This window comes from Necator americanus, chromosome X (genome assembly GCF_031761385.1).
Source record: "Necator americanus strain Aroian chromosome X, whole genome shotgun sequence".
Taxonomy (NCBI): Eukaryota; Metazoa; Nematoda; class Chromadorea; order Rhabditida; family Ancylostomatidae; genus Necator; species Necator americanus.
Window position 1 is genome coordinate 17,457,041 of NC_087376.1, and position 26,091 is coordinate 17,483,131.

A 26,091-nucleotide genomic window follows, 5' to 3' on the forward strand; every position below is an offset into this window, starting at 1 on the left:
CGAGTCCCGTCTTCGTTCAGCAATGTTGCTAGCGGAATATTATATTCACGGAGATCCCTGTGGCACTTCTTTAGACTCGTTCTTCTTTGTGCTGCTTCCAGAAGGTAGGATGTCATGTGTCTTCTTCTGTCTGTATTTCAAAAGATCCTCCTGCAACGCTTTCCTGCAGCTAGTGTTTGCTACTAATCGCTCAATATACGATGCATTCGGATCAAGCCTCAATGCCCTTCTTCCTTCCAACAATTCCTTCGTGGTCTTCGAAATTTGATCCAAGTTTGTCGTGCGCGGCTTCGAGGCACGCTTAGCGCAGGCTCTTAATCCTCTGAGCAGCATCTCGTATTCCACGTTTGGATCCTCCTCGATGTGCCAGTCACGTTAGAACACGGAGTCCTCGGGTACGCAGTCGTCGTAGACGACTTCTTTTCTCCTTCGCTGCTGATAGCAGATGCTCTTTTCCATCGTGTGACTAAGTCGTATTTTCGCACGAAGGAGACCGTGATCAGAACCACTACAAAAAGTTGGTACTACTGAGACGTCAAGTAGACACTACCTCCGGTTGGTGAGTATATGGTCGATCTCCGCACGGCATGTTTACCGACGATTATCTTTCTTCATGAAACGAGAGTTCTCACGAAAGAGGCGAGTGGGGGACAACAGCCCGGCGAGACGATTGCCATTTTCACTCCGGTCCCCCAGTCCAAATCTTCCGATCCTGTATTCCTTTTCTGTGGCCTTTCCTAGTTTTGCGTTGAAGTCTCCAACAACGAATTTGTAGAAGGACTTCTCGTTGCTGATCACTTCCTCCAGCTCCTCGTAAAACGCGTCCAATTCGGATTCGTCAGCTGCTGATGTTGGTGAGTAGCAGTTGTTGATACTGATGGGTTTTTGGCGCAGACGGCGGAGGCGAAGAATGGCCAGACGAGGTGACAGGATCTCGTGAGAATCGACAAGATGGACGACAAATGGGTGCACAGCAAAACCAACACCGCTTACATTTCGCGACGTAACCTTTTCTCCACGAATGACGAGTGTACCGTGATTCATCTGTCGTACGTCGCTCCTTCTGCACTTGGTCTCCTGCAGAGCAATCACGTGAAATTTGATACACTCTGCAGCCCCAGAAGGGCATGCAGATTAGAGTCTGTGGATACTGTTCTCGCGTTGAAAGTACACAGTCTTCATGGCGAGTCGTGCGTGCGTGAGGAAAGATCTTCAATGCTACTCAAACACTTTGGTCTTTGCTTAACCCAATTCCCCATCTATGAAAAAGGTGTATTTGCTGATGCGTAAGAAGCCAAGGCATCTTCTGCGCAAGAGCTTTGGAGATCAATCAGTGATGATAAAGAGACTCCTCTGCGCACGTGAAGGTAATAGTTGTTTTTGTCAGCAGAAGTATGGACTCCACCGTTCATCAAAAACTGCTGAATGACCATTTGCTACCAATCTTCCAAGAGCACAACAGCACTCACTTAACATATATAACAACGCGTCTATGGATTCCTATCTACTTCTTTCTTGCAATCTCAGCGCAACTCAGCCTTCTTCCGAATGTTCGATTCAGTTTCTTCGAAGGGTTTTGATTTGGCTATTCTACAATCATTAGGTTCTCGCTACTAGAGAACAATAAAATATCAAGGCAATTAAGAAAGAAAATGCAAAACTCCGCGAAATAAAGACACCTGCCATCGATCAAGACATTCAAAATAGCCTTAGGTCTCTTATCGCTTAAGTATCACAGTTGAAATGAGGGTGTCTTTTCGGTACGCTCGGAGAAGACCCATTTCCGAGAGAAAATTGGGGGTTAGAACGTGGTTGTTTCCAGGCGGATACTTATAAAGATAGGTGCTTGAAAAAAATGATTTTTCTGATGAAAGAGTTAGCCTTTCCAAGAAAACCAAATTCTGTGTTTTTGAGGTTTTTCAGGTTGAGGCTTAAGAAACGATTTTTTTTTGCTATCCACTATCTCTTAATGTACACTGCGGCGATTATATCTTCTCCGTACTCCTTCAAAATCATATTTTGGTGGTTATGCGATGACCATTCGAGCATTTAGGCAGTGGAGATCAAACTAATGGAATTTTAAAATGAAAGTGCTCCAAACTACCGCATCATCATGAGTTGGTATAGTCGATTCAGACAAGGGATCTACACTCTCGAAGATGAATTGAGGTCCGTATCCCCATCTGAACTCAACTTGAAGGAGCTGCGACGTGTTATGAAAGCAGATCCCTCTCAATCTACGAGAGAGATTTCAAGCACTCTAGGGACCGTCCATGGTACTGGTGTTAATAGACTGCAGAAACTCTGTCGATATGTGTTAAACCATTTGAGGTCAGCTGACCTCGAACGCCAAAAACCGAAGAGAAGTGAAGTCGGAGCTCAGCGAATATTACTGGGTGGTTTCCCTTTGTCCTCTGTGCAGCCCAAACCTGGCTTCATCGAGTTATATCCTTTTCTCGGATCTCACTCTTTACTTGGAAGGAAAAGAATTCAAGATCTCTGCCCGAGATAAAGTTGTAGTGAGGACACACCTTACCTCGCGTCGTCCTACTTTGTGGAGAAAAGACATCCGCCGGCTGCCTGCGCATTGTAGCAAGAGAGTTTATTATAATTGTGGATACATTTGTTCTCTAATCTCTATATGCAATGAAATTTTTTGCGCTCGAAAAATGTTCAAAAATGTTTCGACCAACATAATACTATTGTAACCATATTGCTAGGGGAGCTCATAATAACTGGCTTAATGAAAAAAGCGTTTTATAGAATCTTTAAATTACCAATCTGACCTCGAGTTTCCAATAATTCTGTGCCTTATAACTCGTTCATACAAAACCTCGCCTCTTCCTAAACCAGAATTTTTATCACTGTTTTTGAGAATATGAGTTCCTGTTTTACTGGTATACAGGTGTGGTTTTGGCCCCGTACATGAGAACAGTGATTTCGAATTTACCAAGTGCAAGTAAAAATTACAGTCCTAATATCTTTCTATGTGAAAAAGTGCAAAACTTCCATATTTGTTTATTAAATTCGGAGTACAACAAGTCTGATTTGGGAGCAAATCTGTGGAAAAAACTAGAGATGGGATTATAGATTGCGGGATCCAGGGTGATCATACTCAGCTCTACCTCATAGTCGTAAAAAATGAATGAAAGACGCCGTCTCACCATGGCAGATTCATGGTATGCTGCCGTCAAAATACCAAAATCCTAAAGCTGTTTTGCCCTACTAATGACGCTTTTCTCTCGGACCTGTTCATTGCCCTTTTCAGGTTTCTCTGTTCTCGTCTTCTACGTCGTAGAATCAAATCGCTACGCTGAGCAGCTGTATGAGGATTTGCTTTACTACTACAACAAGAACGTTCGACCTGTAAAAAATGCTAGTGAAAGCATAAAAGTGAAATTCGGCGCTTCTCTCATTCGTATTATTGATGTGGTGAGTTGTCTTTTTGACTCCAATGAGAACGGACTCTGCTTGAATGATTCTGATCTATATCACAAGCTATGGGACCAGTCTGTTCGGAATTCTGTTAATTTCGCATTCCGGATTCCTACCTTCTCTTTGGTGTCACTGCTCCGCTGCTCGTCCTAACATAATCGGAAAAGTCCTCAAAAGTACTCAGAAGGATTACTCTTTGTTTTTCACAATTTTGTCCCCTATGTAGTATTGTGAGAGTTATTGCTCGCCACAGGTACGGATAGACACTTATCCGTATTGTCACGCGGTTTAGTTGTAGCCAAGACTGAAGGTATATACAATTTATTTACAGTAAAATTACGTACAGTATTGCCAGTACCAGATCACTATGAGTATTGTTTTTTGAAGGTGAGCGGGTATTGCAATGCTTATTGTTCTTGCTAGCCGCCGAATGAGAGGTTTCCCCGCACGGTGTTGAGACATCTTTTTATACTCAGGCTAGCGAGATGGTTGCGTCGGCGAATGTCAGGACCAAGCATTTTGTAATAGGTCTGTTTAGCGATAAGTAGTATATGCAAACAACAACTAAATTACTCATTTATTTTCTAACCCTATTGTAAATCTTTCATAGCGCAGCTATGTCCTAACTTTAAGAACTACAAGTAAGATGACGCAGTATATTGTGGCTAATGTTCAATAGGAATATAATTCAACTGCAACCATGACCTCTTCTTTTCTTATTATAAACACTGGTTCTGTATATCTTCGCACCGGATAACAACGGCTCACATTGATAGCAGCGAGTTACGCTTGCTAACGTTTCGACCGTGTGCTGCCTTTCAAGAATTCATTCGCTTTAATTTCCACGTCTGTCACTAGCCAAAGACGATGTTAGATGGTGAATATATGATCCTATTGTTTGTACCAGAAGACTCAGTGTATTTTGTAGAACTTTTCTATTGTTTCTTCCTTGTCTCCCTTTGATTGCTGAACATGTATAAGTTTCTGTATTGGAGGGAAGTAATAGTCTGAAATGGGTAGGTTTTTTTAAAAGTTTCGTCGCAGGCGCTTTGGGCGGAAAAAGAAGAATTTAAAAAGTAAAACGAATGGCCTAATTTTTGTATTCAAGAATTTTAACAATACTTGTGGAAGTAAGAACTCAAAACTCAATGTCCTGCGCGTGCTGTGTTAGTGAACTTGTAAGTGAAGGTTGAAGCAAACCGGAATCATTGGTTTTGGATAACCATAGGATGTTTAGGATGAAGTGAATCAGGTTCTCACTACTAACTTATGGCTTGAAATGCAGTGGTTTGATTACAAGCTGTCTTGGGATCCTATACGCTGGGGTGGAATCAGGAAGCTGCATATACCATCAGATCAGATATGGATCCCTGATATTTTGCTTTACAACAAGTAAGTAATTTGATTATTATGGTAAGAAAATCAAACTAGTTTCTTTTTGTTGTAGAGAATTACTATAGAAGACAGAATAGTATGTAAATAATGCTCATTTCCAAAGCTTCGTTTTGGAAGAATAGAACTCGTAGGATCTTCTGAGACGTCGTGTTTGGGGTGTTTTGCACAGCGATACCAACTCAGAAAATGTTGGAGTCTCACGTAGATGAAGCAGAAAGCCGGAATTTATGAGAAGTGGGTGTAGACAATAGCAATGGAGCGAACAATATCTGAGGTGTCCTTAAATGAAAGTGTCTTCTTGAAGATTCCACGTAGGGTAGTAAAATGCGTTCACGTCAATACAGTATAGCGCGAAAGTATTATAAAAACATCAACGATGAGCAATTGAAAAATAATGGACTTATTTAGATACCTAGATGGTCCGTCTTCGCTGGACGTGCGGGCCCCAGCATCTCTTTCACTCGTTTCGTTCCCTCGCCGTTGTCATCCAAGACGTTCTCAAGTTTCGTGAGTGACGTTAACGAGGTCCTTGAGCCGTATCCAGCTGAGCTCTCAGCTGGTCCATCTGTGTAGCGAACACGTCGCCCCCCTCGTTGGCGGTCTCCTTCGAGGGCGTTTAGCATCTCTTGGGATCCACTCTAGCGTTCTTTTGGTCCATCTGTCCTCGATTCTTCTCATAATGTGACCGGCCCATCTATGCTTTGCTTTCGATACATACTCCGCTAGATCGCGAAGGCGGAACATTCCTTTTAAGCCGGAGCTGCGAAGACCGACTAGGTGTTGTGTGCGCCGGTTAAACCTCAGAAGACGTCTCTCAAGGGCTCTGTGGGTAGTAAGTAGCTTCCTAGACGTGGCAGCGGCGTCTGCCCCCGTCTCCGCTGCGTAACAGAGCGCTGGAAGAACTGTCGAGTCGAACAGATGGACACGAAGATCTTAGTTCGTCAGTTGGTCCGTAGCTTCCCTGATGGCTGCGAATGCTGCCCATGCTGCTCTCATTCTTCTATTCAGTTCTTCCTTCAAGTCGTTTTCCATGTTCATAGAACGTCCGAGGTATACGTATGACAAAGTTTCCACGATTTAGGAGCCTTCAAGTTGTACTCCTCCGTCCGTCCCTCCGTAGACGTTCTTTATGAACTGTGTCTTCTTTCTGTTTATTCGCAGTCCTATTCTCTTCCCTGCTTCGTTCAATTCATTGAGCATCGTTTCTGCTTTATTGGTACTTCTCGAAAAGAGAACGATGTCGTCCGCGAAACGAAGTTCGAGAGAAATCTTCCATCGCCGTATGCCCCTTTCTTCCCAGAAAAGTGATTTCATTGTCCATTGCAGTGCAACCGTGAACAGCTTCAGCGATATAGTATCGCCTTCCAATAGGTATGGTGAGGGAGCAGTGGAAAAGCTGTATCTTAGTAGTGCATCGATCGTAGCAAGTGGTTAATGTCCTCACATACGAAGCGTCCACACCTTGATCGACCAGCGCTGACAGTATTGCATTCGTTTCTACGCTGTCGAAGGCTATCTCGTAGTCGACGAAGGTTAGAACAAGAAGCAGGCAGTATTGCCGGCAAACCTCTATGACCCTCGACACAGTCTGGATGTGGTCCAAGCAGCCGAACCCCTGAAAGAATCCAACTTGTTTTTGAGGCTGGGCTTCATCCAGCGTCCCGGATCCGCGCGTGAGGATGATCTTGGTGAAGACTCTGTATAACACGCTCAGCAAGCATATCGAACGGTAGTTCCGAAGGTCCTCTCGGTCACTTTTCTTATGGATAAGAACGGTTTGCGAGGTGCTCCGGGGGCTGTGCCAGGTTTCATGCTCTTGATAGCGACTCATACTTCCGAAGGGAGATTCTGTGGTGGAGCTTCACCAGTGGAGATGATCGGGCTTGACACAGGAGTTGATGAACGGAAAAGGTTCGCGTAGAACCTCTCCGTAATGATTTCCATCTCGCGACGAGAACACGTGCGAGTCCCGTCTTCGCTCAGCAATGTTGCTAGCGGAATATTATATTCGCGGAGATCCCTTGGCACTTCTTTGGACTCGTTCTTCTTTGTGCTGCTTCCAGAAGGTAGGATGTCATGTGTCTTCTTCTGTCTGTATTTCAAAAGATCCTCCTGCAACGCTTTCCTGCAGCTAGTGTTTGCTACTAATCGCTCAATATACGATGCATTCGGATCAAGCCTCAATGCCCTTCTTCCTTCCAACAATTCCTTCGTGGTCTTCGAAATTTGATCCAAGTTTGTCGTGCGCGGCTTCGAGGCACGCTTAGCGCAGGCTCTTAATCCTCTGAGCAGCATCTCGTATTCCACGTTTGGATCCTCCTCGATGTGCCAGTCACGTTAGAACACGGAGTCCTCGGGTACGCAGTCGTCGTAGACGACTTCTTTTCTCCTTCGCTGCTGATAGCAGATGCTCTTTTCCATCGTGTGACTAAGTCGTATTTTCGCACGAAGGAGACCGTGATCAGAACCACTACAAAAAGTTGGTACTACTGAGACGTCAAGTAGACACTACCTCCGGTTGGTGAGTATATGGTCGATCTCCGCACGGCATGTTTACCGACGATTATCTTTCTTCATGAAACGAGAGTTCTCACGAAAGAGGCGAGTGGGGGACAACAGCCCGGCGAGACGATTGCCATTTTCACTCCGGTCCCCCAGTCCAAATCTTCCGATCCTGTATTCCTTTTCTGTGGCCTTTCCTAGTTTTGCGTTGAAGTCTCCGACAACGAATTTGTAGAAGGACTTCTCGTTGCTGATCACTTCCTCCAGCTCCTCGTAAAACGCGTCCAATTCGGATTCATCAGCTGCTGATGTTGGTGAGTAGCAGTTGTTGATACTGATGGGTTTTTGGCGCAGACGGCGGAGGCGAAGAATGGCCAGACGAGGTGACAGGATCTCGTGAGAATCGACAAGATGGACAACAAATGGGTGCACAGCAAAACCAACACCGCTTACATTTCGCGACGTAACCTTTTCTCCACGAATGACGAGTGTACCGTGATTCATCTGTCGTGCGTCGCTCCTTCTGCACTTGGTCTCCTGCAGAGCAATCACGTGAAATTTGATACACTCTGCAGCCCCAGAAGGGCATGCAGGTCAGAGTTTGTGGATACTGTTCTCGCGTTGAAGGTACACAGTCCTCATGGCGAGTCGTGTGTGTGTTCGCTTGGCCCAGAATCAAAGACGTCCTGGGCAACCTGAAATTTGACCTCCTTTCACCGGTCGCCACACCGACCGATGTCTGAGACGGCAGAGCCCAATGTGCAGGGTACTGAGGCAGTAAGTATGCTGGAGTGGCAAAAAGACTCTTCCCCAAACTAAGCAGCCCTGCCACGGCGAGCTTAGCTTTCACCGCAGGTCGTCTCTCAACCTATATGGATCAGGGAGCCACCTTGCGACATTTTGCCAGGACGATGGTCAATCTTAGCAGCGGTTTACTCTTAGCTAGGCTTCCGATTCTGAGAAGTCGGAATGTTGGATGTATCGGAGTCCTTCTCAGCTTGGGAGACCCTTAGAGGACAACCTTCGTTTTGCAGTTCGACGAGTCACCTCCACGCCACTATGAGGCGGTAGACCGTTGTGGAGGGAAAAATAATGTATATGAAGTAAATGCTGTACCATTCACGAAGATTTCTTGAGGGGATTTTTCGCCATTATATTCAGATCATTTTGTGACTAGAAGCTCATGGACAATGCGGTGAACAATAAACCCCCTTGTTTTCATATTTGACAGAAAATGTTCCGACTGTGAAAAAAAAAAAGCCAGTGGCTCTTCATATCGTTACTCGACAAGGATAACAAACATGCAACAGTGGGCATTACACGAGGTCACAATTAAAAAACTATTTCATACTAAAATACTGAAGTAGAGGGGCAGTGATAGGGGATTTCAATCATCTGCACACTTAGAGACTGTAGAAAGCTAATCAAGCCATTCATCCCGTCGGGTCAATACTTCGGCAGCAGACTTGTCTGAGAAGGTGAAAACTGAAAAAAGAAAGCGAAAAAATTGACCAACGCTAACCTCTTTACTTTCATCCGAAACAGCTCATACTAATCATTCCGCGATTACTTATCCCTGAAAAGCTAATCCGAACACAATTCCAGGGAATTCTTCAGAAAGGAACACGCGTAAAACTGTGCTGTTATATGCGAAAAATATAATTATTGAATGCAATGAATGCATAGTGTAATGGTTGATTGCGATGAATGCGGAGTGTGTGGTGGTTTGATAATTGATATGGTACATACAGTCAGTCTGTATCAATCACTTGGACAACCTGATGTTTAACCATGTTGAATCTCCGGATTTGCATGACGAAGTTTGCAATACCTGCTCCAAAGCAACACAGGATAAGGAAGGTGTGTTGGTAGAATTCGCAGCATCAAGCTTGGAGAAACATGAATGCGGTTCATTGCTACTAATCTGTTCAACAGTAAGAAAACATGCAGCGACGCGGTATAATTCAATAAACAAATGATTATTTGAGTTTACAGAGCGATACCGTTATAGATTCTTTGTTTTGTTCAATGACATGGTGCATATTCAGCTTATGTATTTTTATGCCACATCTCCTAACTGAAACTACGTATGCTTCCTTGCAAAATCAGAGAGTGCGCTTTATCGATTGGATATATTAAAACCCTTAAAGCCTACCACTAAGATGGTTTTTGAAAAAATTTCCCTGCGGCCACACATTAGCAAGATTGGGTTCGAAATAATTGCGCCCTTAGGATATATGATTTTTGACTTGGATACGTTTTTCAAAAAGTAAAATGATAATTACATGTTCGTGATCAAAATGCCATTGTGAACAATTTGATATCTCTCACGGCTGTAATATCATAACTTTGAAGATCTTCTTAAAAATCTGCAAGAAAATCATCTGTTGTTTAATACTCTTATCTCTCGATTTTCTAGCTCAACAGAATTTTCTGTTTTTTTTTTAGCAGATAATGTTACAATTTCATTACTATTTATTACATATTTGTTGTGACTTTTGGCAGTTCGTAAATTGCTAAAACAAACTATGGTGGTCTTTCGTCGACACAACGCAATATGAGCTGTTTCGATTTTTTTCTATAATATATATCTCCTGCTGCGGTCAGTTTTGAACTCGTAAATATAAGAACTTTTCATTTGATTTTTGAAAAGGTTCATTTTTGCTATTTATCGGAAAGTTCTTCAAATATCATGTGTATTGATTGATTCCGTCAATTTCTTCCCAATCGCCGGAAAAAAACGGCCCGGAAGATGCGGCTTCGAGCATTCCGGAACGGTGTTTTCTTCAACGAGTTTTATTGGAGCGCGCCAGCTTCCTTCACGCGGCGCATCTTCAGGACCGTTTTTTTACGGCAATTAGGAAGAAATGGACGGAATCACCCTCTTCCCTACAACCCCGTATTGGCATAATCCACCTGAAACTCGTACCACCTCAGCTTCGTGGATTGATGCATCCAAGTTGGGGATGGCAACAAGCTCCCTCGGGTGTACCTCTAGTTTGTCTGAATTCTTACACGGATTCACAGATAGTTCGAATCAAGCAAGGCATCTGTTGCATGTCCTCCACGATGTCGCTGATTGATACTTCTCTTGAAATGCAAATCGTCTGTCCACTAGAGGTCTTCACCGGTGATGCTTGAATAGCTGGTATGAGTGTTAGTGCGAGGCAGGTCAGCACTAATCTAGTTTGAAGGAATTTTGTGGTCGTGCTGTGGAGCACTAAACACGAGGAACATCGAGCGCTATGAGCTGTGTGCAGAGGGATTCTGTCAAGCTAAAGAGCACCCTCAGGAAAACGACACCATTCTGTTCCCACCGGAAGTGCTTGTGCAAGAACATCGTGTGCAACTAAAGCTATTTTAGTAGCTTCACAATTCTTGCTACATCATGTCTGCCCTTGTCGTTTTGTGATCTTGTCCGCTGCTGCTTCTCTACACTAAACATATTTAATGCATAGTGCTCCCCTCAAGCAGCTGTTACCGCAGTCACTATTCACGCAAGGCAGAGACAACGAATGAGAGTGAGAACGATATGGAAGCACTGCTGAATGCACCGCTCTAAACTATTGCCTTTATTATACCCTACATAACACTCACATTCGCATGTCAAGATGTAGACGTCTTCACCCAATGCAACTAAGTAATGTTTTTTGGCGGCGGACGAGCCTTTGCCTTCGTCAACTTCTTCGAGAAAGCTTTTCTTGAGTTGTCCTTTGAAGATACCGTCGTACTGTTGAAGAACATCCGACTGATTACTGTACTTTTGTAAGATGCTTTTCAGTCGCTTCCAGGCTAACATGCGGTTATCTGGGAGGTCTTCGTATGTTTTCTTGAATGGAATTTTGACGTAATAGCGGTCGTCTTTTCGCTGGACCGATTTGTTGAATTCCTCAAGTAGTTCATGATTGATCCTTGCTTTTTCTTCTTTTTCGGGACCGGTATATTCTTTTCCAGCGTTGTTGGCTTCAGAGTCCCAGTGCTGCTCCCAGTGGTCCATGTTGTTTTCTACTTTGAGCATGTTTATGAATGCTCTAAGCCGATATGGAATGATGTTGTTGGCATGAATTTTTTGTCCCTTATCATGTAGCCAAATTTTGTAAGGGCGAGAAGTAATCCTAAAAGTAGGTTGAAATGTGGGGCTTCAAATTCAATGAAATTCCACAGTGGTCGCAAGCAATAAGAATTTTTGGTTGCGCCTTGATTTTTTTGGATGGTGAACAGACATGGAGGCCTTTGCGACGAATGAATTTTGTGTCTTCTTTATCCATTGCATCTTGAGTGAGATTTGCAGTGAGAGTGTCATATGTGAAGAGCCAGAGCATATGCGGCACTCCTTTTGCATCCCAAATGTTCACGTGTGTGAGCGTGCATTCAATATCCCTGTGTTCAGGTGATCCGAATGTGGTTAATTTCATTGCTGTTCTGCCACATTCTGAAAGTTGGGGTTCCTTTGTGAGGTTAGAATCGATGAAAGATCTATATGGTCTAGTATCAAGCAGCACTTGCACCTCTTGGAATTCCTTTGTTGACGGATGTATCACTTTAGTAGACGAGTCTGAGGCTGTTAGGATTGTTTGATGTACAGCAGGTTTACTTTCCTGGATGCTTGAGGCTTTCGCGCTTGCTGTGAAACTTTGTGTTGTCTTTTGAATTTTTCATTCTTTTTTGTGGCAGCTTTCCTTGTATTTTCTGAAAGTGATGAAGGTGTGAATTTGAAGCACGTTGAAATATGGTGCTTTTTGCCACAATGCGCACATTCTCTCGATTTGCATTCTGAGGTATTGTGGAATTTTGACCCACAACCCCGACATCGCTGCATCTTTTTGAGAAAATCAATTCTTTCTTTGGGAAGTTTAAGCTTTTTGCAAGATGTTGACCAGTGTTCCTTCGATTCACAATAGAAACAATACGGCGTTCGTTTCCTATCTTGCCAAGGATTTGGTTTGAGTTTCGATGGAAATTTTTTCCGCTCAGTTTTCACCGGCATGTTGCGTTCAATCTCTTGCTCTTGCCGGATAACTGTTTCAAGCGTTTCCATCTGTTTCTTAAGATTCCAGACTTTTTTCTCTAGTACCCTCCTCTGGATATCTTGCCTGAATTTTGCAAGGATCTTGGACAATAACCATGGGCTATCAAGACTCTCTCCTTTGCTTTCGAGCTGCTTGGTGAGAGATGAAATCTTGTCGAAAAGGTTGCACTGGTCCTGGAGGTCAGTGCAAGTGTTCCAACACCAGAGTGTAATTTGATGTAGTCACTTGGAAGCGTTCTGCAGACTGTCGTGCCTCTCCCTTTAGGGCTCTCAGTAAGTAATTGAACTTCTGTAGATTTGAGAGAGGGAGCGAGTGCACTGTGGCGTTAAACAATTTTCAGAAATTATCCCACTGCCAGCTTTTGCCGTTAAATTCTGGGATAGGGAGTATGGATAATTCTACGCGGCCCAAAAGTGTTTCCTGATTTTGCACTCCATGGTCCGGATATACGCGTCTGCTGCAAATCCTACCTCACGCCTCAAAGCGGCGCAGCGGTGGCCCTGGCCGTCGGGCAGCTATGGTGGCGAGACTTCGTTTCGGCAGGTTCAACCATGCCACAAAGGTGTCCGGCTAGTAGCCCGGTCCTTGGGCCAAGGCTACAGGCTAGCTAAGTGAGGAGGTAGTACGACGATTCCGGTGCCAGGCTGCTAGCTTGCTAGTGCGACAAGCCGACCGAGGACAACACCCCCGTCGCGTCATACTGCTAATGTCTACTATGTGTTCTTCAGAAGCTAGGGCGTACCCCAGAAGCGACGCGCATTGTCCTCACCCGGGCAATGTGGCAAATATGCGAGGGCTACCGGCTAGAGGACGAAGCCGGCCAAAGAAGTTAGTCCGCCATCGCCAGCAACATCCAGTGCGCTTGGCAACACTTAACGTTGAGACGCTTACTGGAAGAAGTCGTGAACTGGCAGACAGTCTCAGAAAACGCCGTGTTGACATATGTTGTGTACAGGAGACTCACTGGAAAGGCTCCAAGGCAAGGGAATTAGGCGATGGCTACAAGCTGATCTACCACGGCACATCAAATCGCAACGGCGTTGGTATCATATTGAACGAGTCGTTTAGAAATAGCGTCACAGCGGTGGATCGACTATCGGATCGCTTAATGGCTGTAAAAGTAGATACAGGAGAAGTGGAATTGCGAGTTGTCTCTGCTTATGCGCCACAGATGGGCTGTAGTGAAGAAGAGAAGGCGTGCTTTTGGGAAGATCTGGAGCAGTACGTCCAATCCCTGGAAAGCAAAGAAGTACTTTTAATCGGAGGAGACTTCAGCGGACATGTCGGTTCCCGGAAAGACGGATTCGAGAGTTGTCATGGTGGATACGGCTATGGAGCTCGTAACGACGACGGGTTGCGAATCCTGGAGTATGCTGCTGCAAGTGACTTGATCATTGCTAACACGCAGTATCGGAAAAGAAAATCGCATTTGATCACGTACACCAGCGGCGGTCGTGAAACACAAATAGATTTCTGGATGTTACGCCGACGAGATCGCCGACTTCTGCAGGATTCAGACGTCATCCCTACAGACCATGTCGCTGCCCAACACCATCTGCTCGTTATGGACTTGAAAATCTCCCGTCCAAGGAAGAGACATCCAAGGACTGAAACACAGCGCATCAAATGGTGGAATCTGAAGGATCGAAAGGAGGTATTTTTCGCGTCCGTGGCTCCATCTACACTTCCCCACCCTACTCGTAGTGTGGCGGAAATGTGGTTGTCTACTTCCAGCGTTATACGCTTGACCGCGGAAAACACTCTGGGAAAGACGACTCTAGGTAAGCCAAAGGTACAAAAGGCTACGTGGTTTTAGAACGAGGAAGTTCAGGCGGCAATTCGTGAGAAGAAGTCCAAGTATAAGCTCTGGTGGAGGACGCGTCAGCCTGAAGATCAAGGTGCTTACCTAGCGACGAAGAGGGAGGCTAGGAAGGCAGTCTCCAAGGCGAAGTCGAACCGCTACAAGGCTGTGTACGACATGCTTGATACCAGAGAAGGCGAGCGGGCAGTGTATCGTTTAGTCAGATCACGTCATCGCTCAACGTTGGATATGGCGCACACCAAGATCGTTAAGGGAGCTGATGGAGCCGTTCTGCGCCGCTCTGGTCAGATCCTGGAGAGGTGGCGAGAGTACTACAATCACTTGTGTAACGAAGAGTTCTGTCATCCTCCCATCCCAACTGTTCCCAGCGTCGAGGGTCCTGTTCTACCGATTACTGCCGTCGAAGTCAGTGCTGCCCTCGCAAAAATGAAGTCGAACAAGGCAGATGGTTCTGATGACGTACCTGCTTATGCCTGGAAGCTGCTAGGAGATCGAGGGTCCGTGTGGCTCGCAGCTCTATTTAACAAGATCGTTGCAGAAGGACGGACTCCAGACGTTTGGCAAACTTTCGTGACTGTGCCTGTCTGGAAAGGGAAAGGAGACATTGCTGACTGCACCTCGTACAGGCCTATACGACTGCTCTGCCATACGATGAAAGTTTTTGAGCGTGTCCTGGAAGCTCGTCTGAGGAAAATTGTTAGCGTTTCACTCAACCAGTGCGGTTTTGTGAAGGACTGCAGCACTATGGATGCTATCCATGCTGTCCGAATCCTCCTGGAGAAACATCGAGAAAAGAACCGCAGTGTGCATCTTGCTTTTCTCGATCTCGAGAAAGCTTTCGACCGTGTCCCACATGAGCTTTTATGGATGTCCATGAGGTCGCATAGAGTACCAGAAGAATATGTGCGGTGGACGAAGCTGCTTTATGCGAAGCCTACCAGCGTTGTACGATGTGCTGTTGGAACAAGCAGGCCATTCCCTGTACGAGTGGGGGTTCATCAGGGTTCATCCGTCTCACCTCTGCTGTTCATGCTGTGCATGGACACGATAACGAAGGAAATCCAGAAGCAGCATCCGTAGACTCTACTCTTTGCCGACGATGTCATGCTCGCGTCGGAGTCTCGAGATGATCTTCAGAAACAAGTACAGTCTTGGAAGGATCAGCTGCAGCAATATGGATTGCGCCTCAACACATCAAAAACTGAGTACATGGAGTGCGGACCAAGGATAGAGGATGGTTCAATTCGTGTTGATGGCACCGAATTAAACAAAGTGAACTGCTTCAAGTACCTTGGATCCAAAGTGACTTCCACAGGCGACATTGATCAAGAAGGTCGAGCACGTGTTAATGCTGCATGGATGAAATGGAAAATGGCAACAGGGGTACTGTGCGACAAGAAAGTCCCTGTTCGACTGAAGTCGAAGATCTACAGGACGGTTGTGCGTCCTGTTGCTTTTTACGGATGCGAGTGCTGGCCGACGACGAAAGCCTTGGAAAGAGTGCTGCACGCTATGGAGATGCGGATGTTGAGGTGGACGATAGGTGTAACGCTAAAAGAGAAAGTATCCAACGACACTGTGCGCTCCATCTTCGGTGTCGTCCCGATAACTGAGAAGATGAAGGAGGCGCTACTGCGATGGTTTGGTCACGTGTTGCGGCGGGAGGAAGATTCTGTTGCCAAAACCGCTCTGAAGCTGGACGTTTCAGGAGTGAGGCCGCGCGGGAGGCCAAAGATTCGCTGGTTAGACCGTGTGAAGCTGGATATGATAGATGCACGTTTGTGTACGGCTGATGCAATGGATAGAACCAAATGGAAGACAAGAGGCAGAAAAGCGGACCCTGCAACAACGCGGGACAAACGCTAGGAAGAAGAAAAAGAAGAAGAAGGTCCGGATATACGCGTACTTCCAGTTGGGTTCTCATTTTGTTGTCAAGATGTGTTTTTGCACATCAAGACGCGCGAGAAATGCTTCCGTTTCGGAAAGAAGTGCGTTGACTTTTTCGATATGTTACAAAACGCGCTTTTCTTCTTCACCTCCTGGAGGCATTTCTATGCTGTCGACGGTTTCGGCAAACGCGTAAATGGCTTTTTGGAGAGAAGTTTGTACTGTGCGAATATATATACTAGCACTGAGTCTATTTCGCACATATTTGCCGCGAAATCTCCTTCCTCGGCGGAGATTTCGGTTTCACCCAAACTGGCATAATTTTTTAGGGCGTCGGCTAGCACATTAAATTGGCGAGTCACGACCCCCTCGCGAATTTTGAGGGAAGTTGCCATTGAGGCTGTTGATATAGAGATCTAACGTGGCAATTATAGATAGTAATTGTTAACAATGAGGAGTGGACGATAATTGATGTTATTTGTTAATTGTCCCGATCAATTCACTGCTCACAATATTGGTGAAGTTGCTCCGAGATTTTATAGATAAGTAATAGTAATAATCAAAGGAAGCGGAAGCGTTAGCATGCAAATTCACACTGCAATTTGTCTTAGTGCTGACCTTAATCCGGTCGTCATTCCTTGGTGTTGAGATCCTTAGTGGTTGTAGCTGAGTTCGTCGGATCTGCCGATGCACCACTTGTACTGATTTGATTTGTATTGGGCTTCGGTAGTTGACAGTCACGTTTTATGTGCCACGCGGGATATAACTTAGCAACTTTATTCGGCACTCCTTCAAACTTGGGTAATTAAACCATATAACATTAACAGTAACAAAGGCAAGTAATACATGAAAGCAAAGAAGAGCGAGCAAAATGATAAACAACATGAAGAGCAAGAAAACTGGCACAATGAACTTTCTACGGCTATTTATACGTTACATTGAGGACGGAGTAGACTGTTATGATGTCCTGCACATGCTAACACAAAGAAACGCTCAGTTGGCCTGTAAACATCTTTGTCCAAATGAATCATTTTTTGCAGCTGCGGGCCTAAGAACTAAAAATTCGGCCGCCAGACTGCGTTAACTCAAGTTACATTATGAATCATCGACAAACGGACATTGCTATAAGACACGAGAAGCAACTATTGAGCTAATTAAGTAGTATCATGTTCGAGATAGCAACACCATCTGCTTTTTCTCTTCAACAGGCACCAGGAGGTGTACACTGACCACAACGGAAATTGTTAAGCTCAACTTTTTCCATCAGGAGGCATATATCTGACTACACAGCAATCAGTCGGTGGTGCTTTTATCTGAGCAGCAGCTGTCTTTTTTATCGCATATTTCAACGCTCCGGCAAACGAAAAGATTTACGAGTTCTTCAAATGCCCTCAGTGAAAAAAAAAACCGTGGAACTGGAAGCAACAAACATTGCCAGGATAAATGAAGGAGTCCGAAAAATTATTGGCACGACCCACCATACCCGTAAAAGTAAACGATATGAGAATCATCCTCAGCACTTTGTCTATTCCACCCACTCCATCATATTCTTCTTCCTTCATTTCGGACGGGTTGGAAGTAGCAACATGGAACCACAAGGAAACGCCACACAATAGTTCTGAATCGGAAGAAGATGCACGCACTCTCAATTGCGCCGTCACCACAAATGAAATTAGCGAACTAGGAGAAAATAAAATTAACTGTATATGCGTCGATTTCAATATCACTGATATCTTCTTGAAGGAGATAGAGAACCGACTTCCTATTCAACCTTCTTGGAGAACATTCAGAACATCAAAAAATGATCCAACAAGGGTCACAACTTAGATTTCGTCGTTCATCATAGCAGAAGTCCTTATTCATCTAAAGAATAAATTCGACAAACCAGTCACTGTGGTAACAGACTCTGTTACACAATCCTCAGCTCCACCGCGGAAGGGTGCTTATCGTTAGGTGCCCGCAACATCCGCGACAACCTATCCTTAGGGGAAACGACTGGCAACGGCTATCATTAATTGCTCTGTGCAGTAGTTAATAGCGTCAGCAGAGCAATGCGCTGCGTTCGCCTTACGCCCCGCTCATCACGTTATCTCTTTCTCTACGAGCACGTTATCTCTGGTATTGTTTCTGTGCGGAGTATCGATCGCTCACGTATTGAGAGACATCGAACGATTGCACAAATCCCAGAAATAGAGAATAATAGTGTTTTATTTATGAAAACAAAGAAATCGAAACTTTTATAAACTACTGCAGTATCTTACATGAATTAAATAGTATGTATAGATACAAGTATACATCTATATCTTCTATATAGTTTTTTCAATCACAATAATCATTTATCTACATCTTTCAAAAACCAGGTTCTCGTTTCTACACCTCTTAACTTTTATTTTGGAACATTTCCAATTTTGTACAAATCTTCTACGTTCTTTCTTCATTCTTAGCATTTTCGTTTTTTACGTCTCTTTCCACTTGCTACGTTGGTACCTTTTCCTTCTTTGAACATTCCTAGAAGTCAACTCTATCAATTAATTGCAATACAAACACGGCACATGACTTTAGTGACGTGGTGATGAATGGGCGTAGCTTAGTGATCATAGGTGGACTAAGATATGCTTGCTCTGGCTTACCGACAGCCTCTTCTGCAAGTACTCATTCGGCTGCAGATAATTGACTGTGGGTACTTAACGACCCCCTCCCTTATCGCGGAAGGATCTTGCCAGTGTACCCAAGGTGCAGCCGAACAAGTTACTTATACAGCGAGAGGAAACGACTCTATTCCGAAGATGCAGTGTGATGACCAGTTCTTCACGATTCCATGTCAACAAAACAGAACAATATCGTTTCTACGCTTCAGCCACAAGTCAGCAAGAGTCAGCATAGGATGCACCGTCTTCTGTAGACACAGTCAAACCACCTTTGAAATCACTGGAATCTTCCAATCGGTGCGCACACTTCATGGATTGGCGATGACGGGTCATCTTTGGAGAAAGTGACGTGTACGATGAATTAGTGTTACGTGACTTTGGCCACATTTTTGATGTGATCATCAACTGGTACAGTAATAGTACTAATAGTAGTCTGTATCATGTTTATCCCTAGCTGCATACTAAGATATGCATCGTTGTGGACCTGCGGATTCGATATCCTTCTACAAGCACTACGAATTCTACGTAGCACTATAAGATTGCTCATACATACGCATACGCTGCATCACATGCATGCTTGAAACTGCAGGGTCAAAGATGTTTCAGATAGCCAAAAAGCGAAAGGAAATGGAAAAGTCTTTGGCAAATATTTCACCTGGATACTATGTCTTATGCGGCGTAATTGTACTGTTCCAGTGCGGGGAACGATCAAGAGGTACCCGTATGATGTGCCGCCATATATCCAGGAGACTAATGAGCGTCGTTAATTGCACCGCGCGTCTCTTGACAGTGTCGTGATCGCTACAGTAGCCTGGTTGCTCCTCTTGTGCTACGTCTCGCTGACGTCCCACCCACACCACCTTCCTGCCCATTTCGCCGCATCTGCTGCTCTTACGAAGAGTTTTCTTCGCCGTGCCCGCAGCTCTTACGATGCGCTTTTAGAATCGAAAGAAAAGGAAAGTCCCTGGTTTTAGTTTTTGTTTGAAATTTTGTATAAAGTATACTTGTAAGTTAATACAAATGAAAGAGGTTTCTATATATACCATTTAAAAATGCGAGTGAAAATGAAATTATCCTGTTTTGACTTGTTACATGGAAATTAGTCATCCATTTCTGGGAATGCAAAAGATGCTTCGAAGGATTTTCCACTGATCGGTAGTGCTATATTCTTTTACTCTTTTTCGCTTATCTAGCTGAGTAAAACTGCCATCGAACGCCCAAGGAGGCGTGAATAATTTCTCGCAGACAGACATTGTACCTAAAGGTAGATTTCGAAGATATAAAGGTCTCTGTTCGTCACTAATACACCTAGCCTGTAATATTGATTTTATGTAGAGAATAGATACAAATGAACCGATAAAAAGTTGTTGGAAGAAGTTTGAAGAACCATATAAAGTTTTATTCTATAAAACGTACAAAGAAATTTTAAAATATTTGACTTGCGCTCTATATAAACATTATATCTATGTAAAATTGTGAAAAGAAAAGAAAAATGTAGAAAGGAGTTCAAAGAGCGTATACAAAGTAATAAAGACATAAAGGTGCTGGGCGTGTAGTTGCTGCAGTCGAAAGTTGGAAATGAATTCGTTAAATGACATCGTGATAAACATATACTTATGCACTGCGCGTTTATATAGAACAGTTTGGGCGTGAAATGTGTGAAAATATATTCATTTCTTTTGCTTTATTCTTCTTATTCTTTTCCCCGCAGCATCTTTCTGAGATAATCTTTATTTGTGTGAAGTTGCTCAAATGAGGTCAATGTAGGCCACACATATCACTCTTATCAATCATGATATCTTTAACTCTTTAATACTCTATGATATGTCTCTGATAATATATCTTTTAATTGGATGAAAGGATCTAGTTTTCTATTTAATTCCCAATCATATGTGCTCAATTTACTATTTTTGTACATTAGAACTTGCTGCGCCAGTTCGTTTTACTCCTTTTTAAATTCGCAGTATCCACTTCGTCGCCCGTTTCGTTGATTAGAGAGCGATACGGATTCGGGGTCTAGATGATCTCAGGCGGTCGTGGAGAATGTCTGGCTGGTGGAGAGGCGGAGGTGATTACGCGGAGGCGCGCAGCGCTGAAGGGAGGTCAGGAGCGGTCAGCCAGTTTTCACGGGTACCTCTTTTCCCGCACCCTTCCAGTGCTCTATCGACGTTGAAGACCTCTGACTCTAATGTTGCCTTCGCAGCTCGAATCCTTTGCTCCTCGTCTGCGAGTGGGGGTTCCAGCGTTGAGAGTTCCTGATTCTCGCCCATGATGTTTGAGAGCCTATTCATTGTTTGTGTTAAAGGCATCACCCCACGAATCTGAGGTGGTGCAGATTTCAGGTGGAGTATTCGTATATAGGATGGGAGACTATGGAGAGGAGGGTGATTCCGTCCATTTCTTCCTAATTGCCGTAAAAAACGGCCCGGAAGATACGGCTTCACTCGTTTTGGCGCACCATTTTGTACAAGAGGTTCGACTGGAGCGCGCCAGTCTTGTGCGGCACCGCATCTTCCGGGCCGTTTTTTACGGCAATTAGCAAGAAATGGACGGAATCACCCCCCCCTCTCCGTAATCTACTAACCCGTATACGAATACTCCACCTGAAATCTGCACCACCTTAGATTCGTGGGGCGATGCCTTTAATAATCCTTGAGGTGTGAACAGCGTTGTTATCATGGTGGTGAACTAACCGTGCGAACGTGCAACTGGCGGGACTCAACAAGCAAAACAGAACAGCGTCCAGTATGAACACGTGGTTGATGTCACGCAGGTTTCCATCGCTCAACCGCGTCGCAAACCACTTTGCTTCTTCAAACCTGGTAATTAAACAGAAAGATAGCAACAGAAGCAAGAATACAAAAAAAAAGGAAAGGAATAAAACAGCAAAGAACTTTGACCTTTCTATACAGAAGAATATAGGCGGGACGAGCTCGATGTTATGGTTCGAGAGCATTGATCAACCCTCAGATAATGATTTATAAAGTTACAAATGAGTCGTCAACTAAGAAAGTAGAGATTTGCCTCCATACTGAGTAGTTTCCGGAGAAAAATCAGCTTGACTGAATCCATTTCTCGAAGTATGAAATGAGACAAATGCATACTTAGGATAAAATTATATTGAAAAGGCCTGTGCTACAAAAGGTGAGAGATAATTTTGGTTCCGGCAGTATAAGAGCGCTGGTGTAAGTCCCAAGCTTTTTTCATTTTCTTTGATTCCGAATTAAATTTCTGTGCCTTAGCATAACTGTATGCTAAAAAACGACTGCTTAAGTGGGCACTTAAAGCTACTTAGTTTTTTCGTAAACTTGTTTTCGAAAAACGTGTTTTAAAAAACCTCTTGCAGTGCCGATGGAGAGCCGCACATCACCATTTTAAGTGATGCGCTTGTGTATCACAACGGTTTGATAGTTTGGAAGCCACCAAGCATCTACAAATCATTCTGTCCAATTAACATCGAGTACTTCCCCTACGATTCTCAATCTTGCTCCTTGAAATTTGGAGGATGGAGCTACAACGGCTTTCTTCTTGATGTTCGTCAATTACCGGTTTGTTATTTCGAATCTACTAAGACGCTGTTGACAGCCATAGGCTTGCATCGTACGCCACACGAGGAAATTTTTAGTTAGAGTATGATAAAATTTGAGAGATAACATTTGAAGGAGGAAACGAAGCCACATGTTTAACAGTGCCGTAGTAAGTAGTGATGGGGAACGATAATAGGTGAGAAATGCAGTGAACATACTCTTAAGCAATGATTAAGTTCCCTTTCATATCTTACAAATTTCCCGGAACTTTGCCCTTAGAGTAATTGACAACGATATGACCTACCACTTAAGTTTTGCGGAATGCGGCGAAAATAGTGGGGATATTTGATTGCGGATATCGGATAAGAAAGTGTAGAAAGTTCTTCGGGCAATTATTGACATTATTGATACTGACCTACCTCTATGATACAAACAGCTCATTTTTGTGATAACAAACTACTCGTACTTTCCAAAGTAATTCGAAGGTTTCTTTGATTATCTATTAAAAGACATTTTTCCGCTCGATGCTTGCTCGATCGGTCGGACTTTGCTAGGTTGAAATAAAGATTTACAACTTGGTGCCAAAAAAAAACTGAAAAGGACAGGTAGGGGTGCTTTATGAAGAGGAAAAAGAGGATGTGTAAACCCTTAATTACCTTCTCTAGAGATTCTGTGGTTTTCTTGGAAGTTGAGAAATATTTCAGCGAATTTTTCAACTTCTTCTCAACTAACTTCTGAGAGAACGAAAAGCAACTGGAAAGAAATCAAAGATGAATTTTAATAGCAATAATCACATACTTGAAACCGAAGGTTTTTTTTAAACGACCGAACATACTGGACTTTGTTCAAAGTCATACACATTTTGACGCAGTCGAAAATAGGAAATTTCGCACTTTTTCTCTGTGTGCGACTACAGTAGCGTGACTAACAAATATCCAGCCATATTTTGATAGAGGATTAATGAAAACCTTAGGCTGCAGATTTTGATTTACTAAGTGTCCTGGTTCTCTCAAAAGCTAAGATTCAAACTGAGGAGCACAAGCTTACTATTTTTCTCAACCAAGTTTAATTTTTGTTTGCTATGATCCTTAGCCTGGCATTGTTTGAGAGTTACAGAAAGAGGATGATTTTGTATCTCAAAACTTTGTGCGGGAAGTATTGTAGTATTGTAGCTGGTCGCTATTTTCCACACAGTGTCTGACAAGATCCGTTGAGGAAAGCCAACGACTTGTTCGAGATAAAATCGGTCGCGAAGATCTTACACACCCAAGGCGTCTCTATTCAGTACACAAAAGTATTTCAAGAATAATGCAGCAACTTTGCGACTGAATTTCAGCACTCAACCGCTACATTATCATATACTTGGAGATAGGAAGCCGACACAGTGATACTGTCTTCCCAAAATATTCAGTTGTCTCGACAACATAGTTTGAGGATTGTGATGGCTTCTTCTCTTATGACATCAAACCTTAGCAATGTGGGATGAATGCTGGCTGGGTAAAATGACTTTTCCTCGGGCAAACCTAAAGAAGACAATGCGGATTAAGAATGAATAATTTCATAAGTCCTCACTTTTCTCACACTCAGTGTAAGAAAAATTCTGAAAGCATTTCTTGAAAAAAATTGTCGGAGATTCTTTGGAGTACCTTTAGATGTCACATTATCTTTTTTGACATGTGCTATAGGTCCAACATAGGTACTTGTTTCCCTATTGTTTTGCCCGTTTGCTTACCACTTCCCCATTCTTTGATGTTATTTTTGCCAAGGAGTTTTCACCCTGTTTTTTCTCTTTTATTTGTCAGAACGCATAATTGATTGGAACTCATAGTAAGTGCAGGGAAAAAGGGATAACAGAAACTTCTAAAGGATTAGACAATCCAGTTCAATGGCTCATTGTGTGCTCCATAGGTTATTAGTTTATTTTTCACCTCTCTCTGGACGAAAAAATGCATTATCGAATCTCACTGAAACTCTTCTAGAGAGTATCGATTGATGAGCATTGAAACATCTATAGAAAACCCAAGAATAACGAAGCGAAGTGCAAGAAAACAAAATATAGAAGCTTTTTGTGACTAGCCTCACTCTTCAAGTCTAGGAAGTAGGTTAGAGACAGAAGCATGCAAGTGCGAGAATTCGAATTGGACATGCAAGTGAGCGACATATTGCATATTACTGTGATGAAATAGAAAGGTAACTTTGTTCATAAACTTCACAATTTTTATTTATTCTTCCAAGTATATATCGTTCCCTTTAAAATGATCCCATTCCGACAAAGGACACTTATCCCAACATTTTTTCCTCCAATTCTCGATATAGTTCTGAACTCGATTTCCGAAATGGTTTCTAGTTCACGTTGAAATTCTATGGACGCGAAATAATGTCCTCGGATGTCTTTTTGCTTTATTGAATAGCCGAAACTCAAACGGACCTAAATCCAGCGAATGCAGTAGTTCTGGAACTGTATGGGTCGAATTTTTGATCAAATGGTCACGAACAATCAAAGTAGTGTGAAACTGCGCATTATCGTGGTGCAAATAATGCGGGGTTGTATCGCAAGAAATCCATGCCACAAACATGCCAACAGAACCAAAAAGGTCTCTAATGGTCAACTGACGGTTTGTAAGTACTACATTTTTGATTTCCTTGGCTGTCAGTTGATGTTTTCGACCGATTAGAAACCATATTTATTCAACACTTTCTCTGCCTTATTGGAACTGTTTGGAGCGCTTGTGAACTTTTATATTCGACAAAGCATGGTCACCAAAGGCCTTCTGCGACATCCTTAGCGTTTCTGATGCCAAAGTTTCATTCCGCAAGGAAAATTTAATGCAACTCTTTTGCTCATCAAATCAGACACTGTAAAAGTCGTCGAATTCACTTTTAGTTGTTCACAATTGTAGTTATGAATCCAATAGCAATAATGAGATTAAATTTGAAACACGTTAATGACAGTACTACGGACTTATGAAACAATATTCTCCAAAGCGATATACCTGCGGAGGGTAAATTGTAAAGTCACCTTTCAATTTGGTCACCTTAGTATTATATACTATGTGCTATATATTATGTTATACATGTAATAGACGTACACTGGGTCGGGGAATAATTCGTGGCCGTTTTCTTCACACATGAAAACGCCCACAGAAATAAAAAGTACTGCCCAGATATTGCTTGCCATTCATTAGAGAATTTTCTACTAAACAATGTATTAGTATTTTGATTCTTTAACTTTGCTGATCCCTGTCTTTTCAGGCTATTAAAAATTAAAAGTGAAATGTCAAGTGAAAAAAGCCAGTATTGATAATGATCTTTATTAACAGCTAACGCTTCGGAGTTATCGCCTTCATCAGATCCTGGAAAAATCAAAGCAGTGATTTATTCTCTCACGTGCCTCATCGCACCACAAAAAACATTCAGACGATAAGCATAGTCCGCGAACAACACATCGGCTAGTGCTTACCTCATTTCTTGAATATGGTAATGTAACAAACCACCATGTACCATAATTATGAATCACAAGGGTCCTTTATAAGGACCTGGCGGGCCGCCCGCAGATCAAAACCCACATTTAATATTTTAATTATGTTCAAAACCCACGTTTAATATGGGGGTAGTTTGTTTGTGATCGCAATGCGCTCATCTTTTCTGTTCATTTTTGGACTTTTGATGTTTATGCAAAAAGCCTCTAGTGCTGTACGCGCTCTTCTCTCTGACTCAGACGATCGCTATCGATGTTGGCTTTGATAAGGCAAGATAGTTTCTCTCATATGTTAGTGAGGGTAAATAAACTTACTCAATACTCCAATTTACTACTATACTCCCAAATTTGCAAACTATCATGCTGT

General features: G+C 43.3%; 10 protein-coding genes across 19 annotated transcripts in view; 4 read left to right on the forward strand and 6 right to left on the reverse strand.

The window, feature by feature from the left end:
* Positions 1 to 45: 45 nt before the first annotated feature.
* RB195_023792 (uncharacterized protein) lies at positions 46 to 333 on the reverse strand (the record flags this gene model as incomplete). Its single annotated transcript, XM_064211339.1, has 1 exon — positions 46 to 333. One exon carries the CDS (start codon positions 331 to 333, stop codon positions 46 to 48), a length of 288 nt encoding a protein of 95 aa, XP_064067220.1.
* Positions 334 to 375: 42 nt separating this feature from the next.
* Positions 376 to 1,044, reverse strand: RB195_023793 (uncharacterized protein; the record flags this gene model as incomplete). Of its 2 annotated transcripts, XM_064211341.1 has the most annotated exons (2): positions 376 to 508; positions 596 to 1,044. In XM_064211341.1, 2 exons carry the CDS (start codon positions 1,042 to 1,044, stop codon positions 376 to 378), a joined length of 582 nt encoding a protein of 193 aa, XP_064067221.1. The 2 variants fall into 2 exon arrangements, with proteins under 2 accessions (XP_064067221.1, XP_064067222.1); XM_064211340.1 differs by lacking the exon at positions 376 to 508 and having other exon boundaries at positions 592 to 1,044.
* A 2,101-nt stretch (positions 1,045 to 3,145) lies between these two features.
* On the forward strand, positions 3,146 to 5,341 carry RB195_023794 (uncharacterized protein; the record flags this gene model as incomplete). Of its 2 annotated transcripts, XM_064211342.1 has the most annotated exons (4): positions 3,146 to 3,179; positions 3,269 to 3,432; positions 4,673 to 4,827; positions 5,239 to 5,341. In XM_064211342.1, 4 exons carry the CDS (start codon positions 3,146 to 3,148, stop codon positions 5,339 to 5,341), a joined length of 456 nt encoding a protein of 151 aa, XP_064067223.1. The 2 variants fall into 2 exon arrangements, with proteins under 2 accessions (XP_064067223.1, XP_064067224.1); XM_064211343.1 differs by lacking the exon at positions 5,239 to 5,341 and having other exon boundaries at positions 4,673 to 4,831.
* Positions 5,235 to 5,453, reverse strand: RB195_023795 (uncharacterized protein; the record flags this gene model as incomplete). Its single annotated transcript, XM_064211344.1, has 1 exon — positions 5,235 to 5,453. The coding sequence occupies one exon, from the start codon at positions 5,451 to 5,453 to the stop codon at positions 5,235 to 5,237; it is 219 nt and encodes a 72-aa protein (XP_064067225.1).
* A 1,204-nt stretch (positions 5,454 to 6,657) lies between these two features.
* RB195_023796 (uncharacterized protein) lies at positions 6,658 to 7,125 on the reverse strand (the record flags this gene model as incomplete). Its single annotated transcript, XM_064211345.1, has 1 exon — positions 6,658 to 7,125. The coding sequence occupies one exon, from the start codon at positions 7,123 to 7,125 to the stop codon at positions 6,658 to 6,660; it is 468 nt and encodes a 155-aa protein (XP_064067226.1).
* A 42-nt stretch (positions 7,126 to 7,167) lies between these two features.
* On the reverse strand, positions 7,168 to 11,350 carry RB195_023797 (uncharacterized protein; the record flags this gene model as incomplete). Of its 3 annotated transcripts, XM_064211348.1 has the most annotated exons (5): positions 7,168 to 7,300; positions 7,388 to 7,869; positions 8,066 to 8,200; positions 10,214 to 10,335; positions 10,930 to 11,350. In XM_064211348.1, the coding sequence occupies 5 exons, from the start codon at positions 11,348 to 11,350 to the stop codon at positions 7,168 to 7,170; spliced, it is 1,293 nt and encodes a 430-aa protein (XP_064067227.1). The 3 variants fall into 3 exon arrangements, with proteins under 3 accessions (XP_064067227.1, XP_064067228.1, XP_064067229.1); XM_064211347.1 differs by lacking the exons at positions 7,168 to 7,300; positions 7,388 to 7,869; positions 8,066 to 8,200; positions 10,214 to 10,335 and adding an exon at positions 8,753 to 8,817; XM_064211346.1 differs by lacking the exons at positions 7,168 to 7,300; positions 8,066 to 8,200; positions 10,214 to 10,335; positions 10,930 to 11,350 and having other exon boundaries at positions 7,384 to 7,836.
* A 1,727-nt stretch (positions 11,351 to 13,077) lies between these two features.
* On the forward strand, positions 13,078 to 15,264 carry RB195_023798 (uncharacterized protein; the record flags this gene model as incomplete). Of its 2 annotated transcripts, none has more annotated exons than XM_064211349.1 (2): positions 13,078 to 14,016; positions 14,179 to 15,264. In XM_064211349.1, 2 exons carry the CDS (start codon positions 13,078 to 13,080, stop codon positions 15,262 to 15,264), a joined length of 2,025 nt encoding a protein of 674 aa, XP_064067230.1. The 2 variants fall into 2 exon arrangements, with proteins under 2 accessions (XP_064067230.1, XP_064067231.1); XM_064211350.1 differs by having other exon boundaries at positions 13,150 to 14,016.
* A 24-nt stretch (positions 15,265 to 15,288) lies between these two features.
* RB195_023799 (uncharacterized protein) lies at positions 15,289 to 16,050 on the forward strand (the record flags this gene model as incomplete). Of its 2 annotated transcripts, none has more annotated exons than XM_064211352.1 (1): positions 15,289 to 16,050. In XM_064211352.1, the coding sequence occupies one exon, from the start codon at positions 15,289 to 15,291 to the stop codon at positions 16,048 to 16,050; it is 762 nt and encodes a 253-aa protein (XP_064067232.1). The 2 variants fall into 2 exon arrangements, with proteins under 2 accessions (XP_064067232.1, XP_064067233.1); XM_064211351.1 differs by having other exon boundaries at positions 15,394 to 16,050.
* Positions 16,051 to 20,735: 4,685 nt separating this feature from the next.
* RB195_023800 (uncharacterized protein) lies at positions 20,736 to 21,010 on the reverse strand (the record flags this gene model as incomplete). Its single annotated transcript, XM_064211353.1, has 2 exons — positions 20,736 to 20,811; positions 20,868 to 21,010. The coding sequence occupies 2 exons, from the start codon at positions 21,008 to 21,010 to the stop codon at positions 20,736 to 20,738; spliced, it is 219 nt and encodes a 72-aa protein (XP_064067234.1).
* Positions 20,740 to 26,091, forward strand: part of RB195_023801 (uncharacterized protein) — a gene marked incomplete at both ends in the record, with an annotated part of 28,578 nt that continues 23,226 nt past the window's right edge. For 3 of the 4 annotated variants that reach the window (XM_064211357.1, XM_064211355.1, XM_064211356.1), the window contains 2 exons: positions 20,740 to 20,831; positions 22,066 to 22,267. In XM_064211357.1, coding sequence (XP_064067235.1) covers positions 20,740 to 20,831; positions 22,066 to 22,267 — 294 coding nt within the window. The remainder of the gene's footprint in view (positions 20,832 to 22,065; positions 22,268 to 26,091) is intronic. The other variant, XM_064211354.1, reaches the window with a different exon arrangement.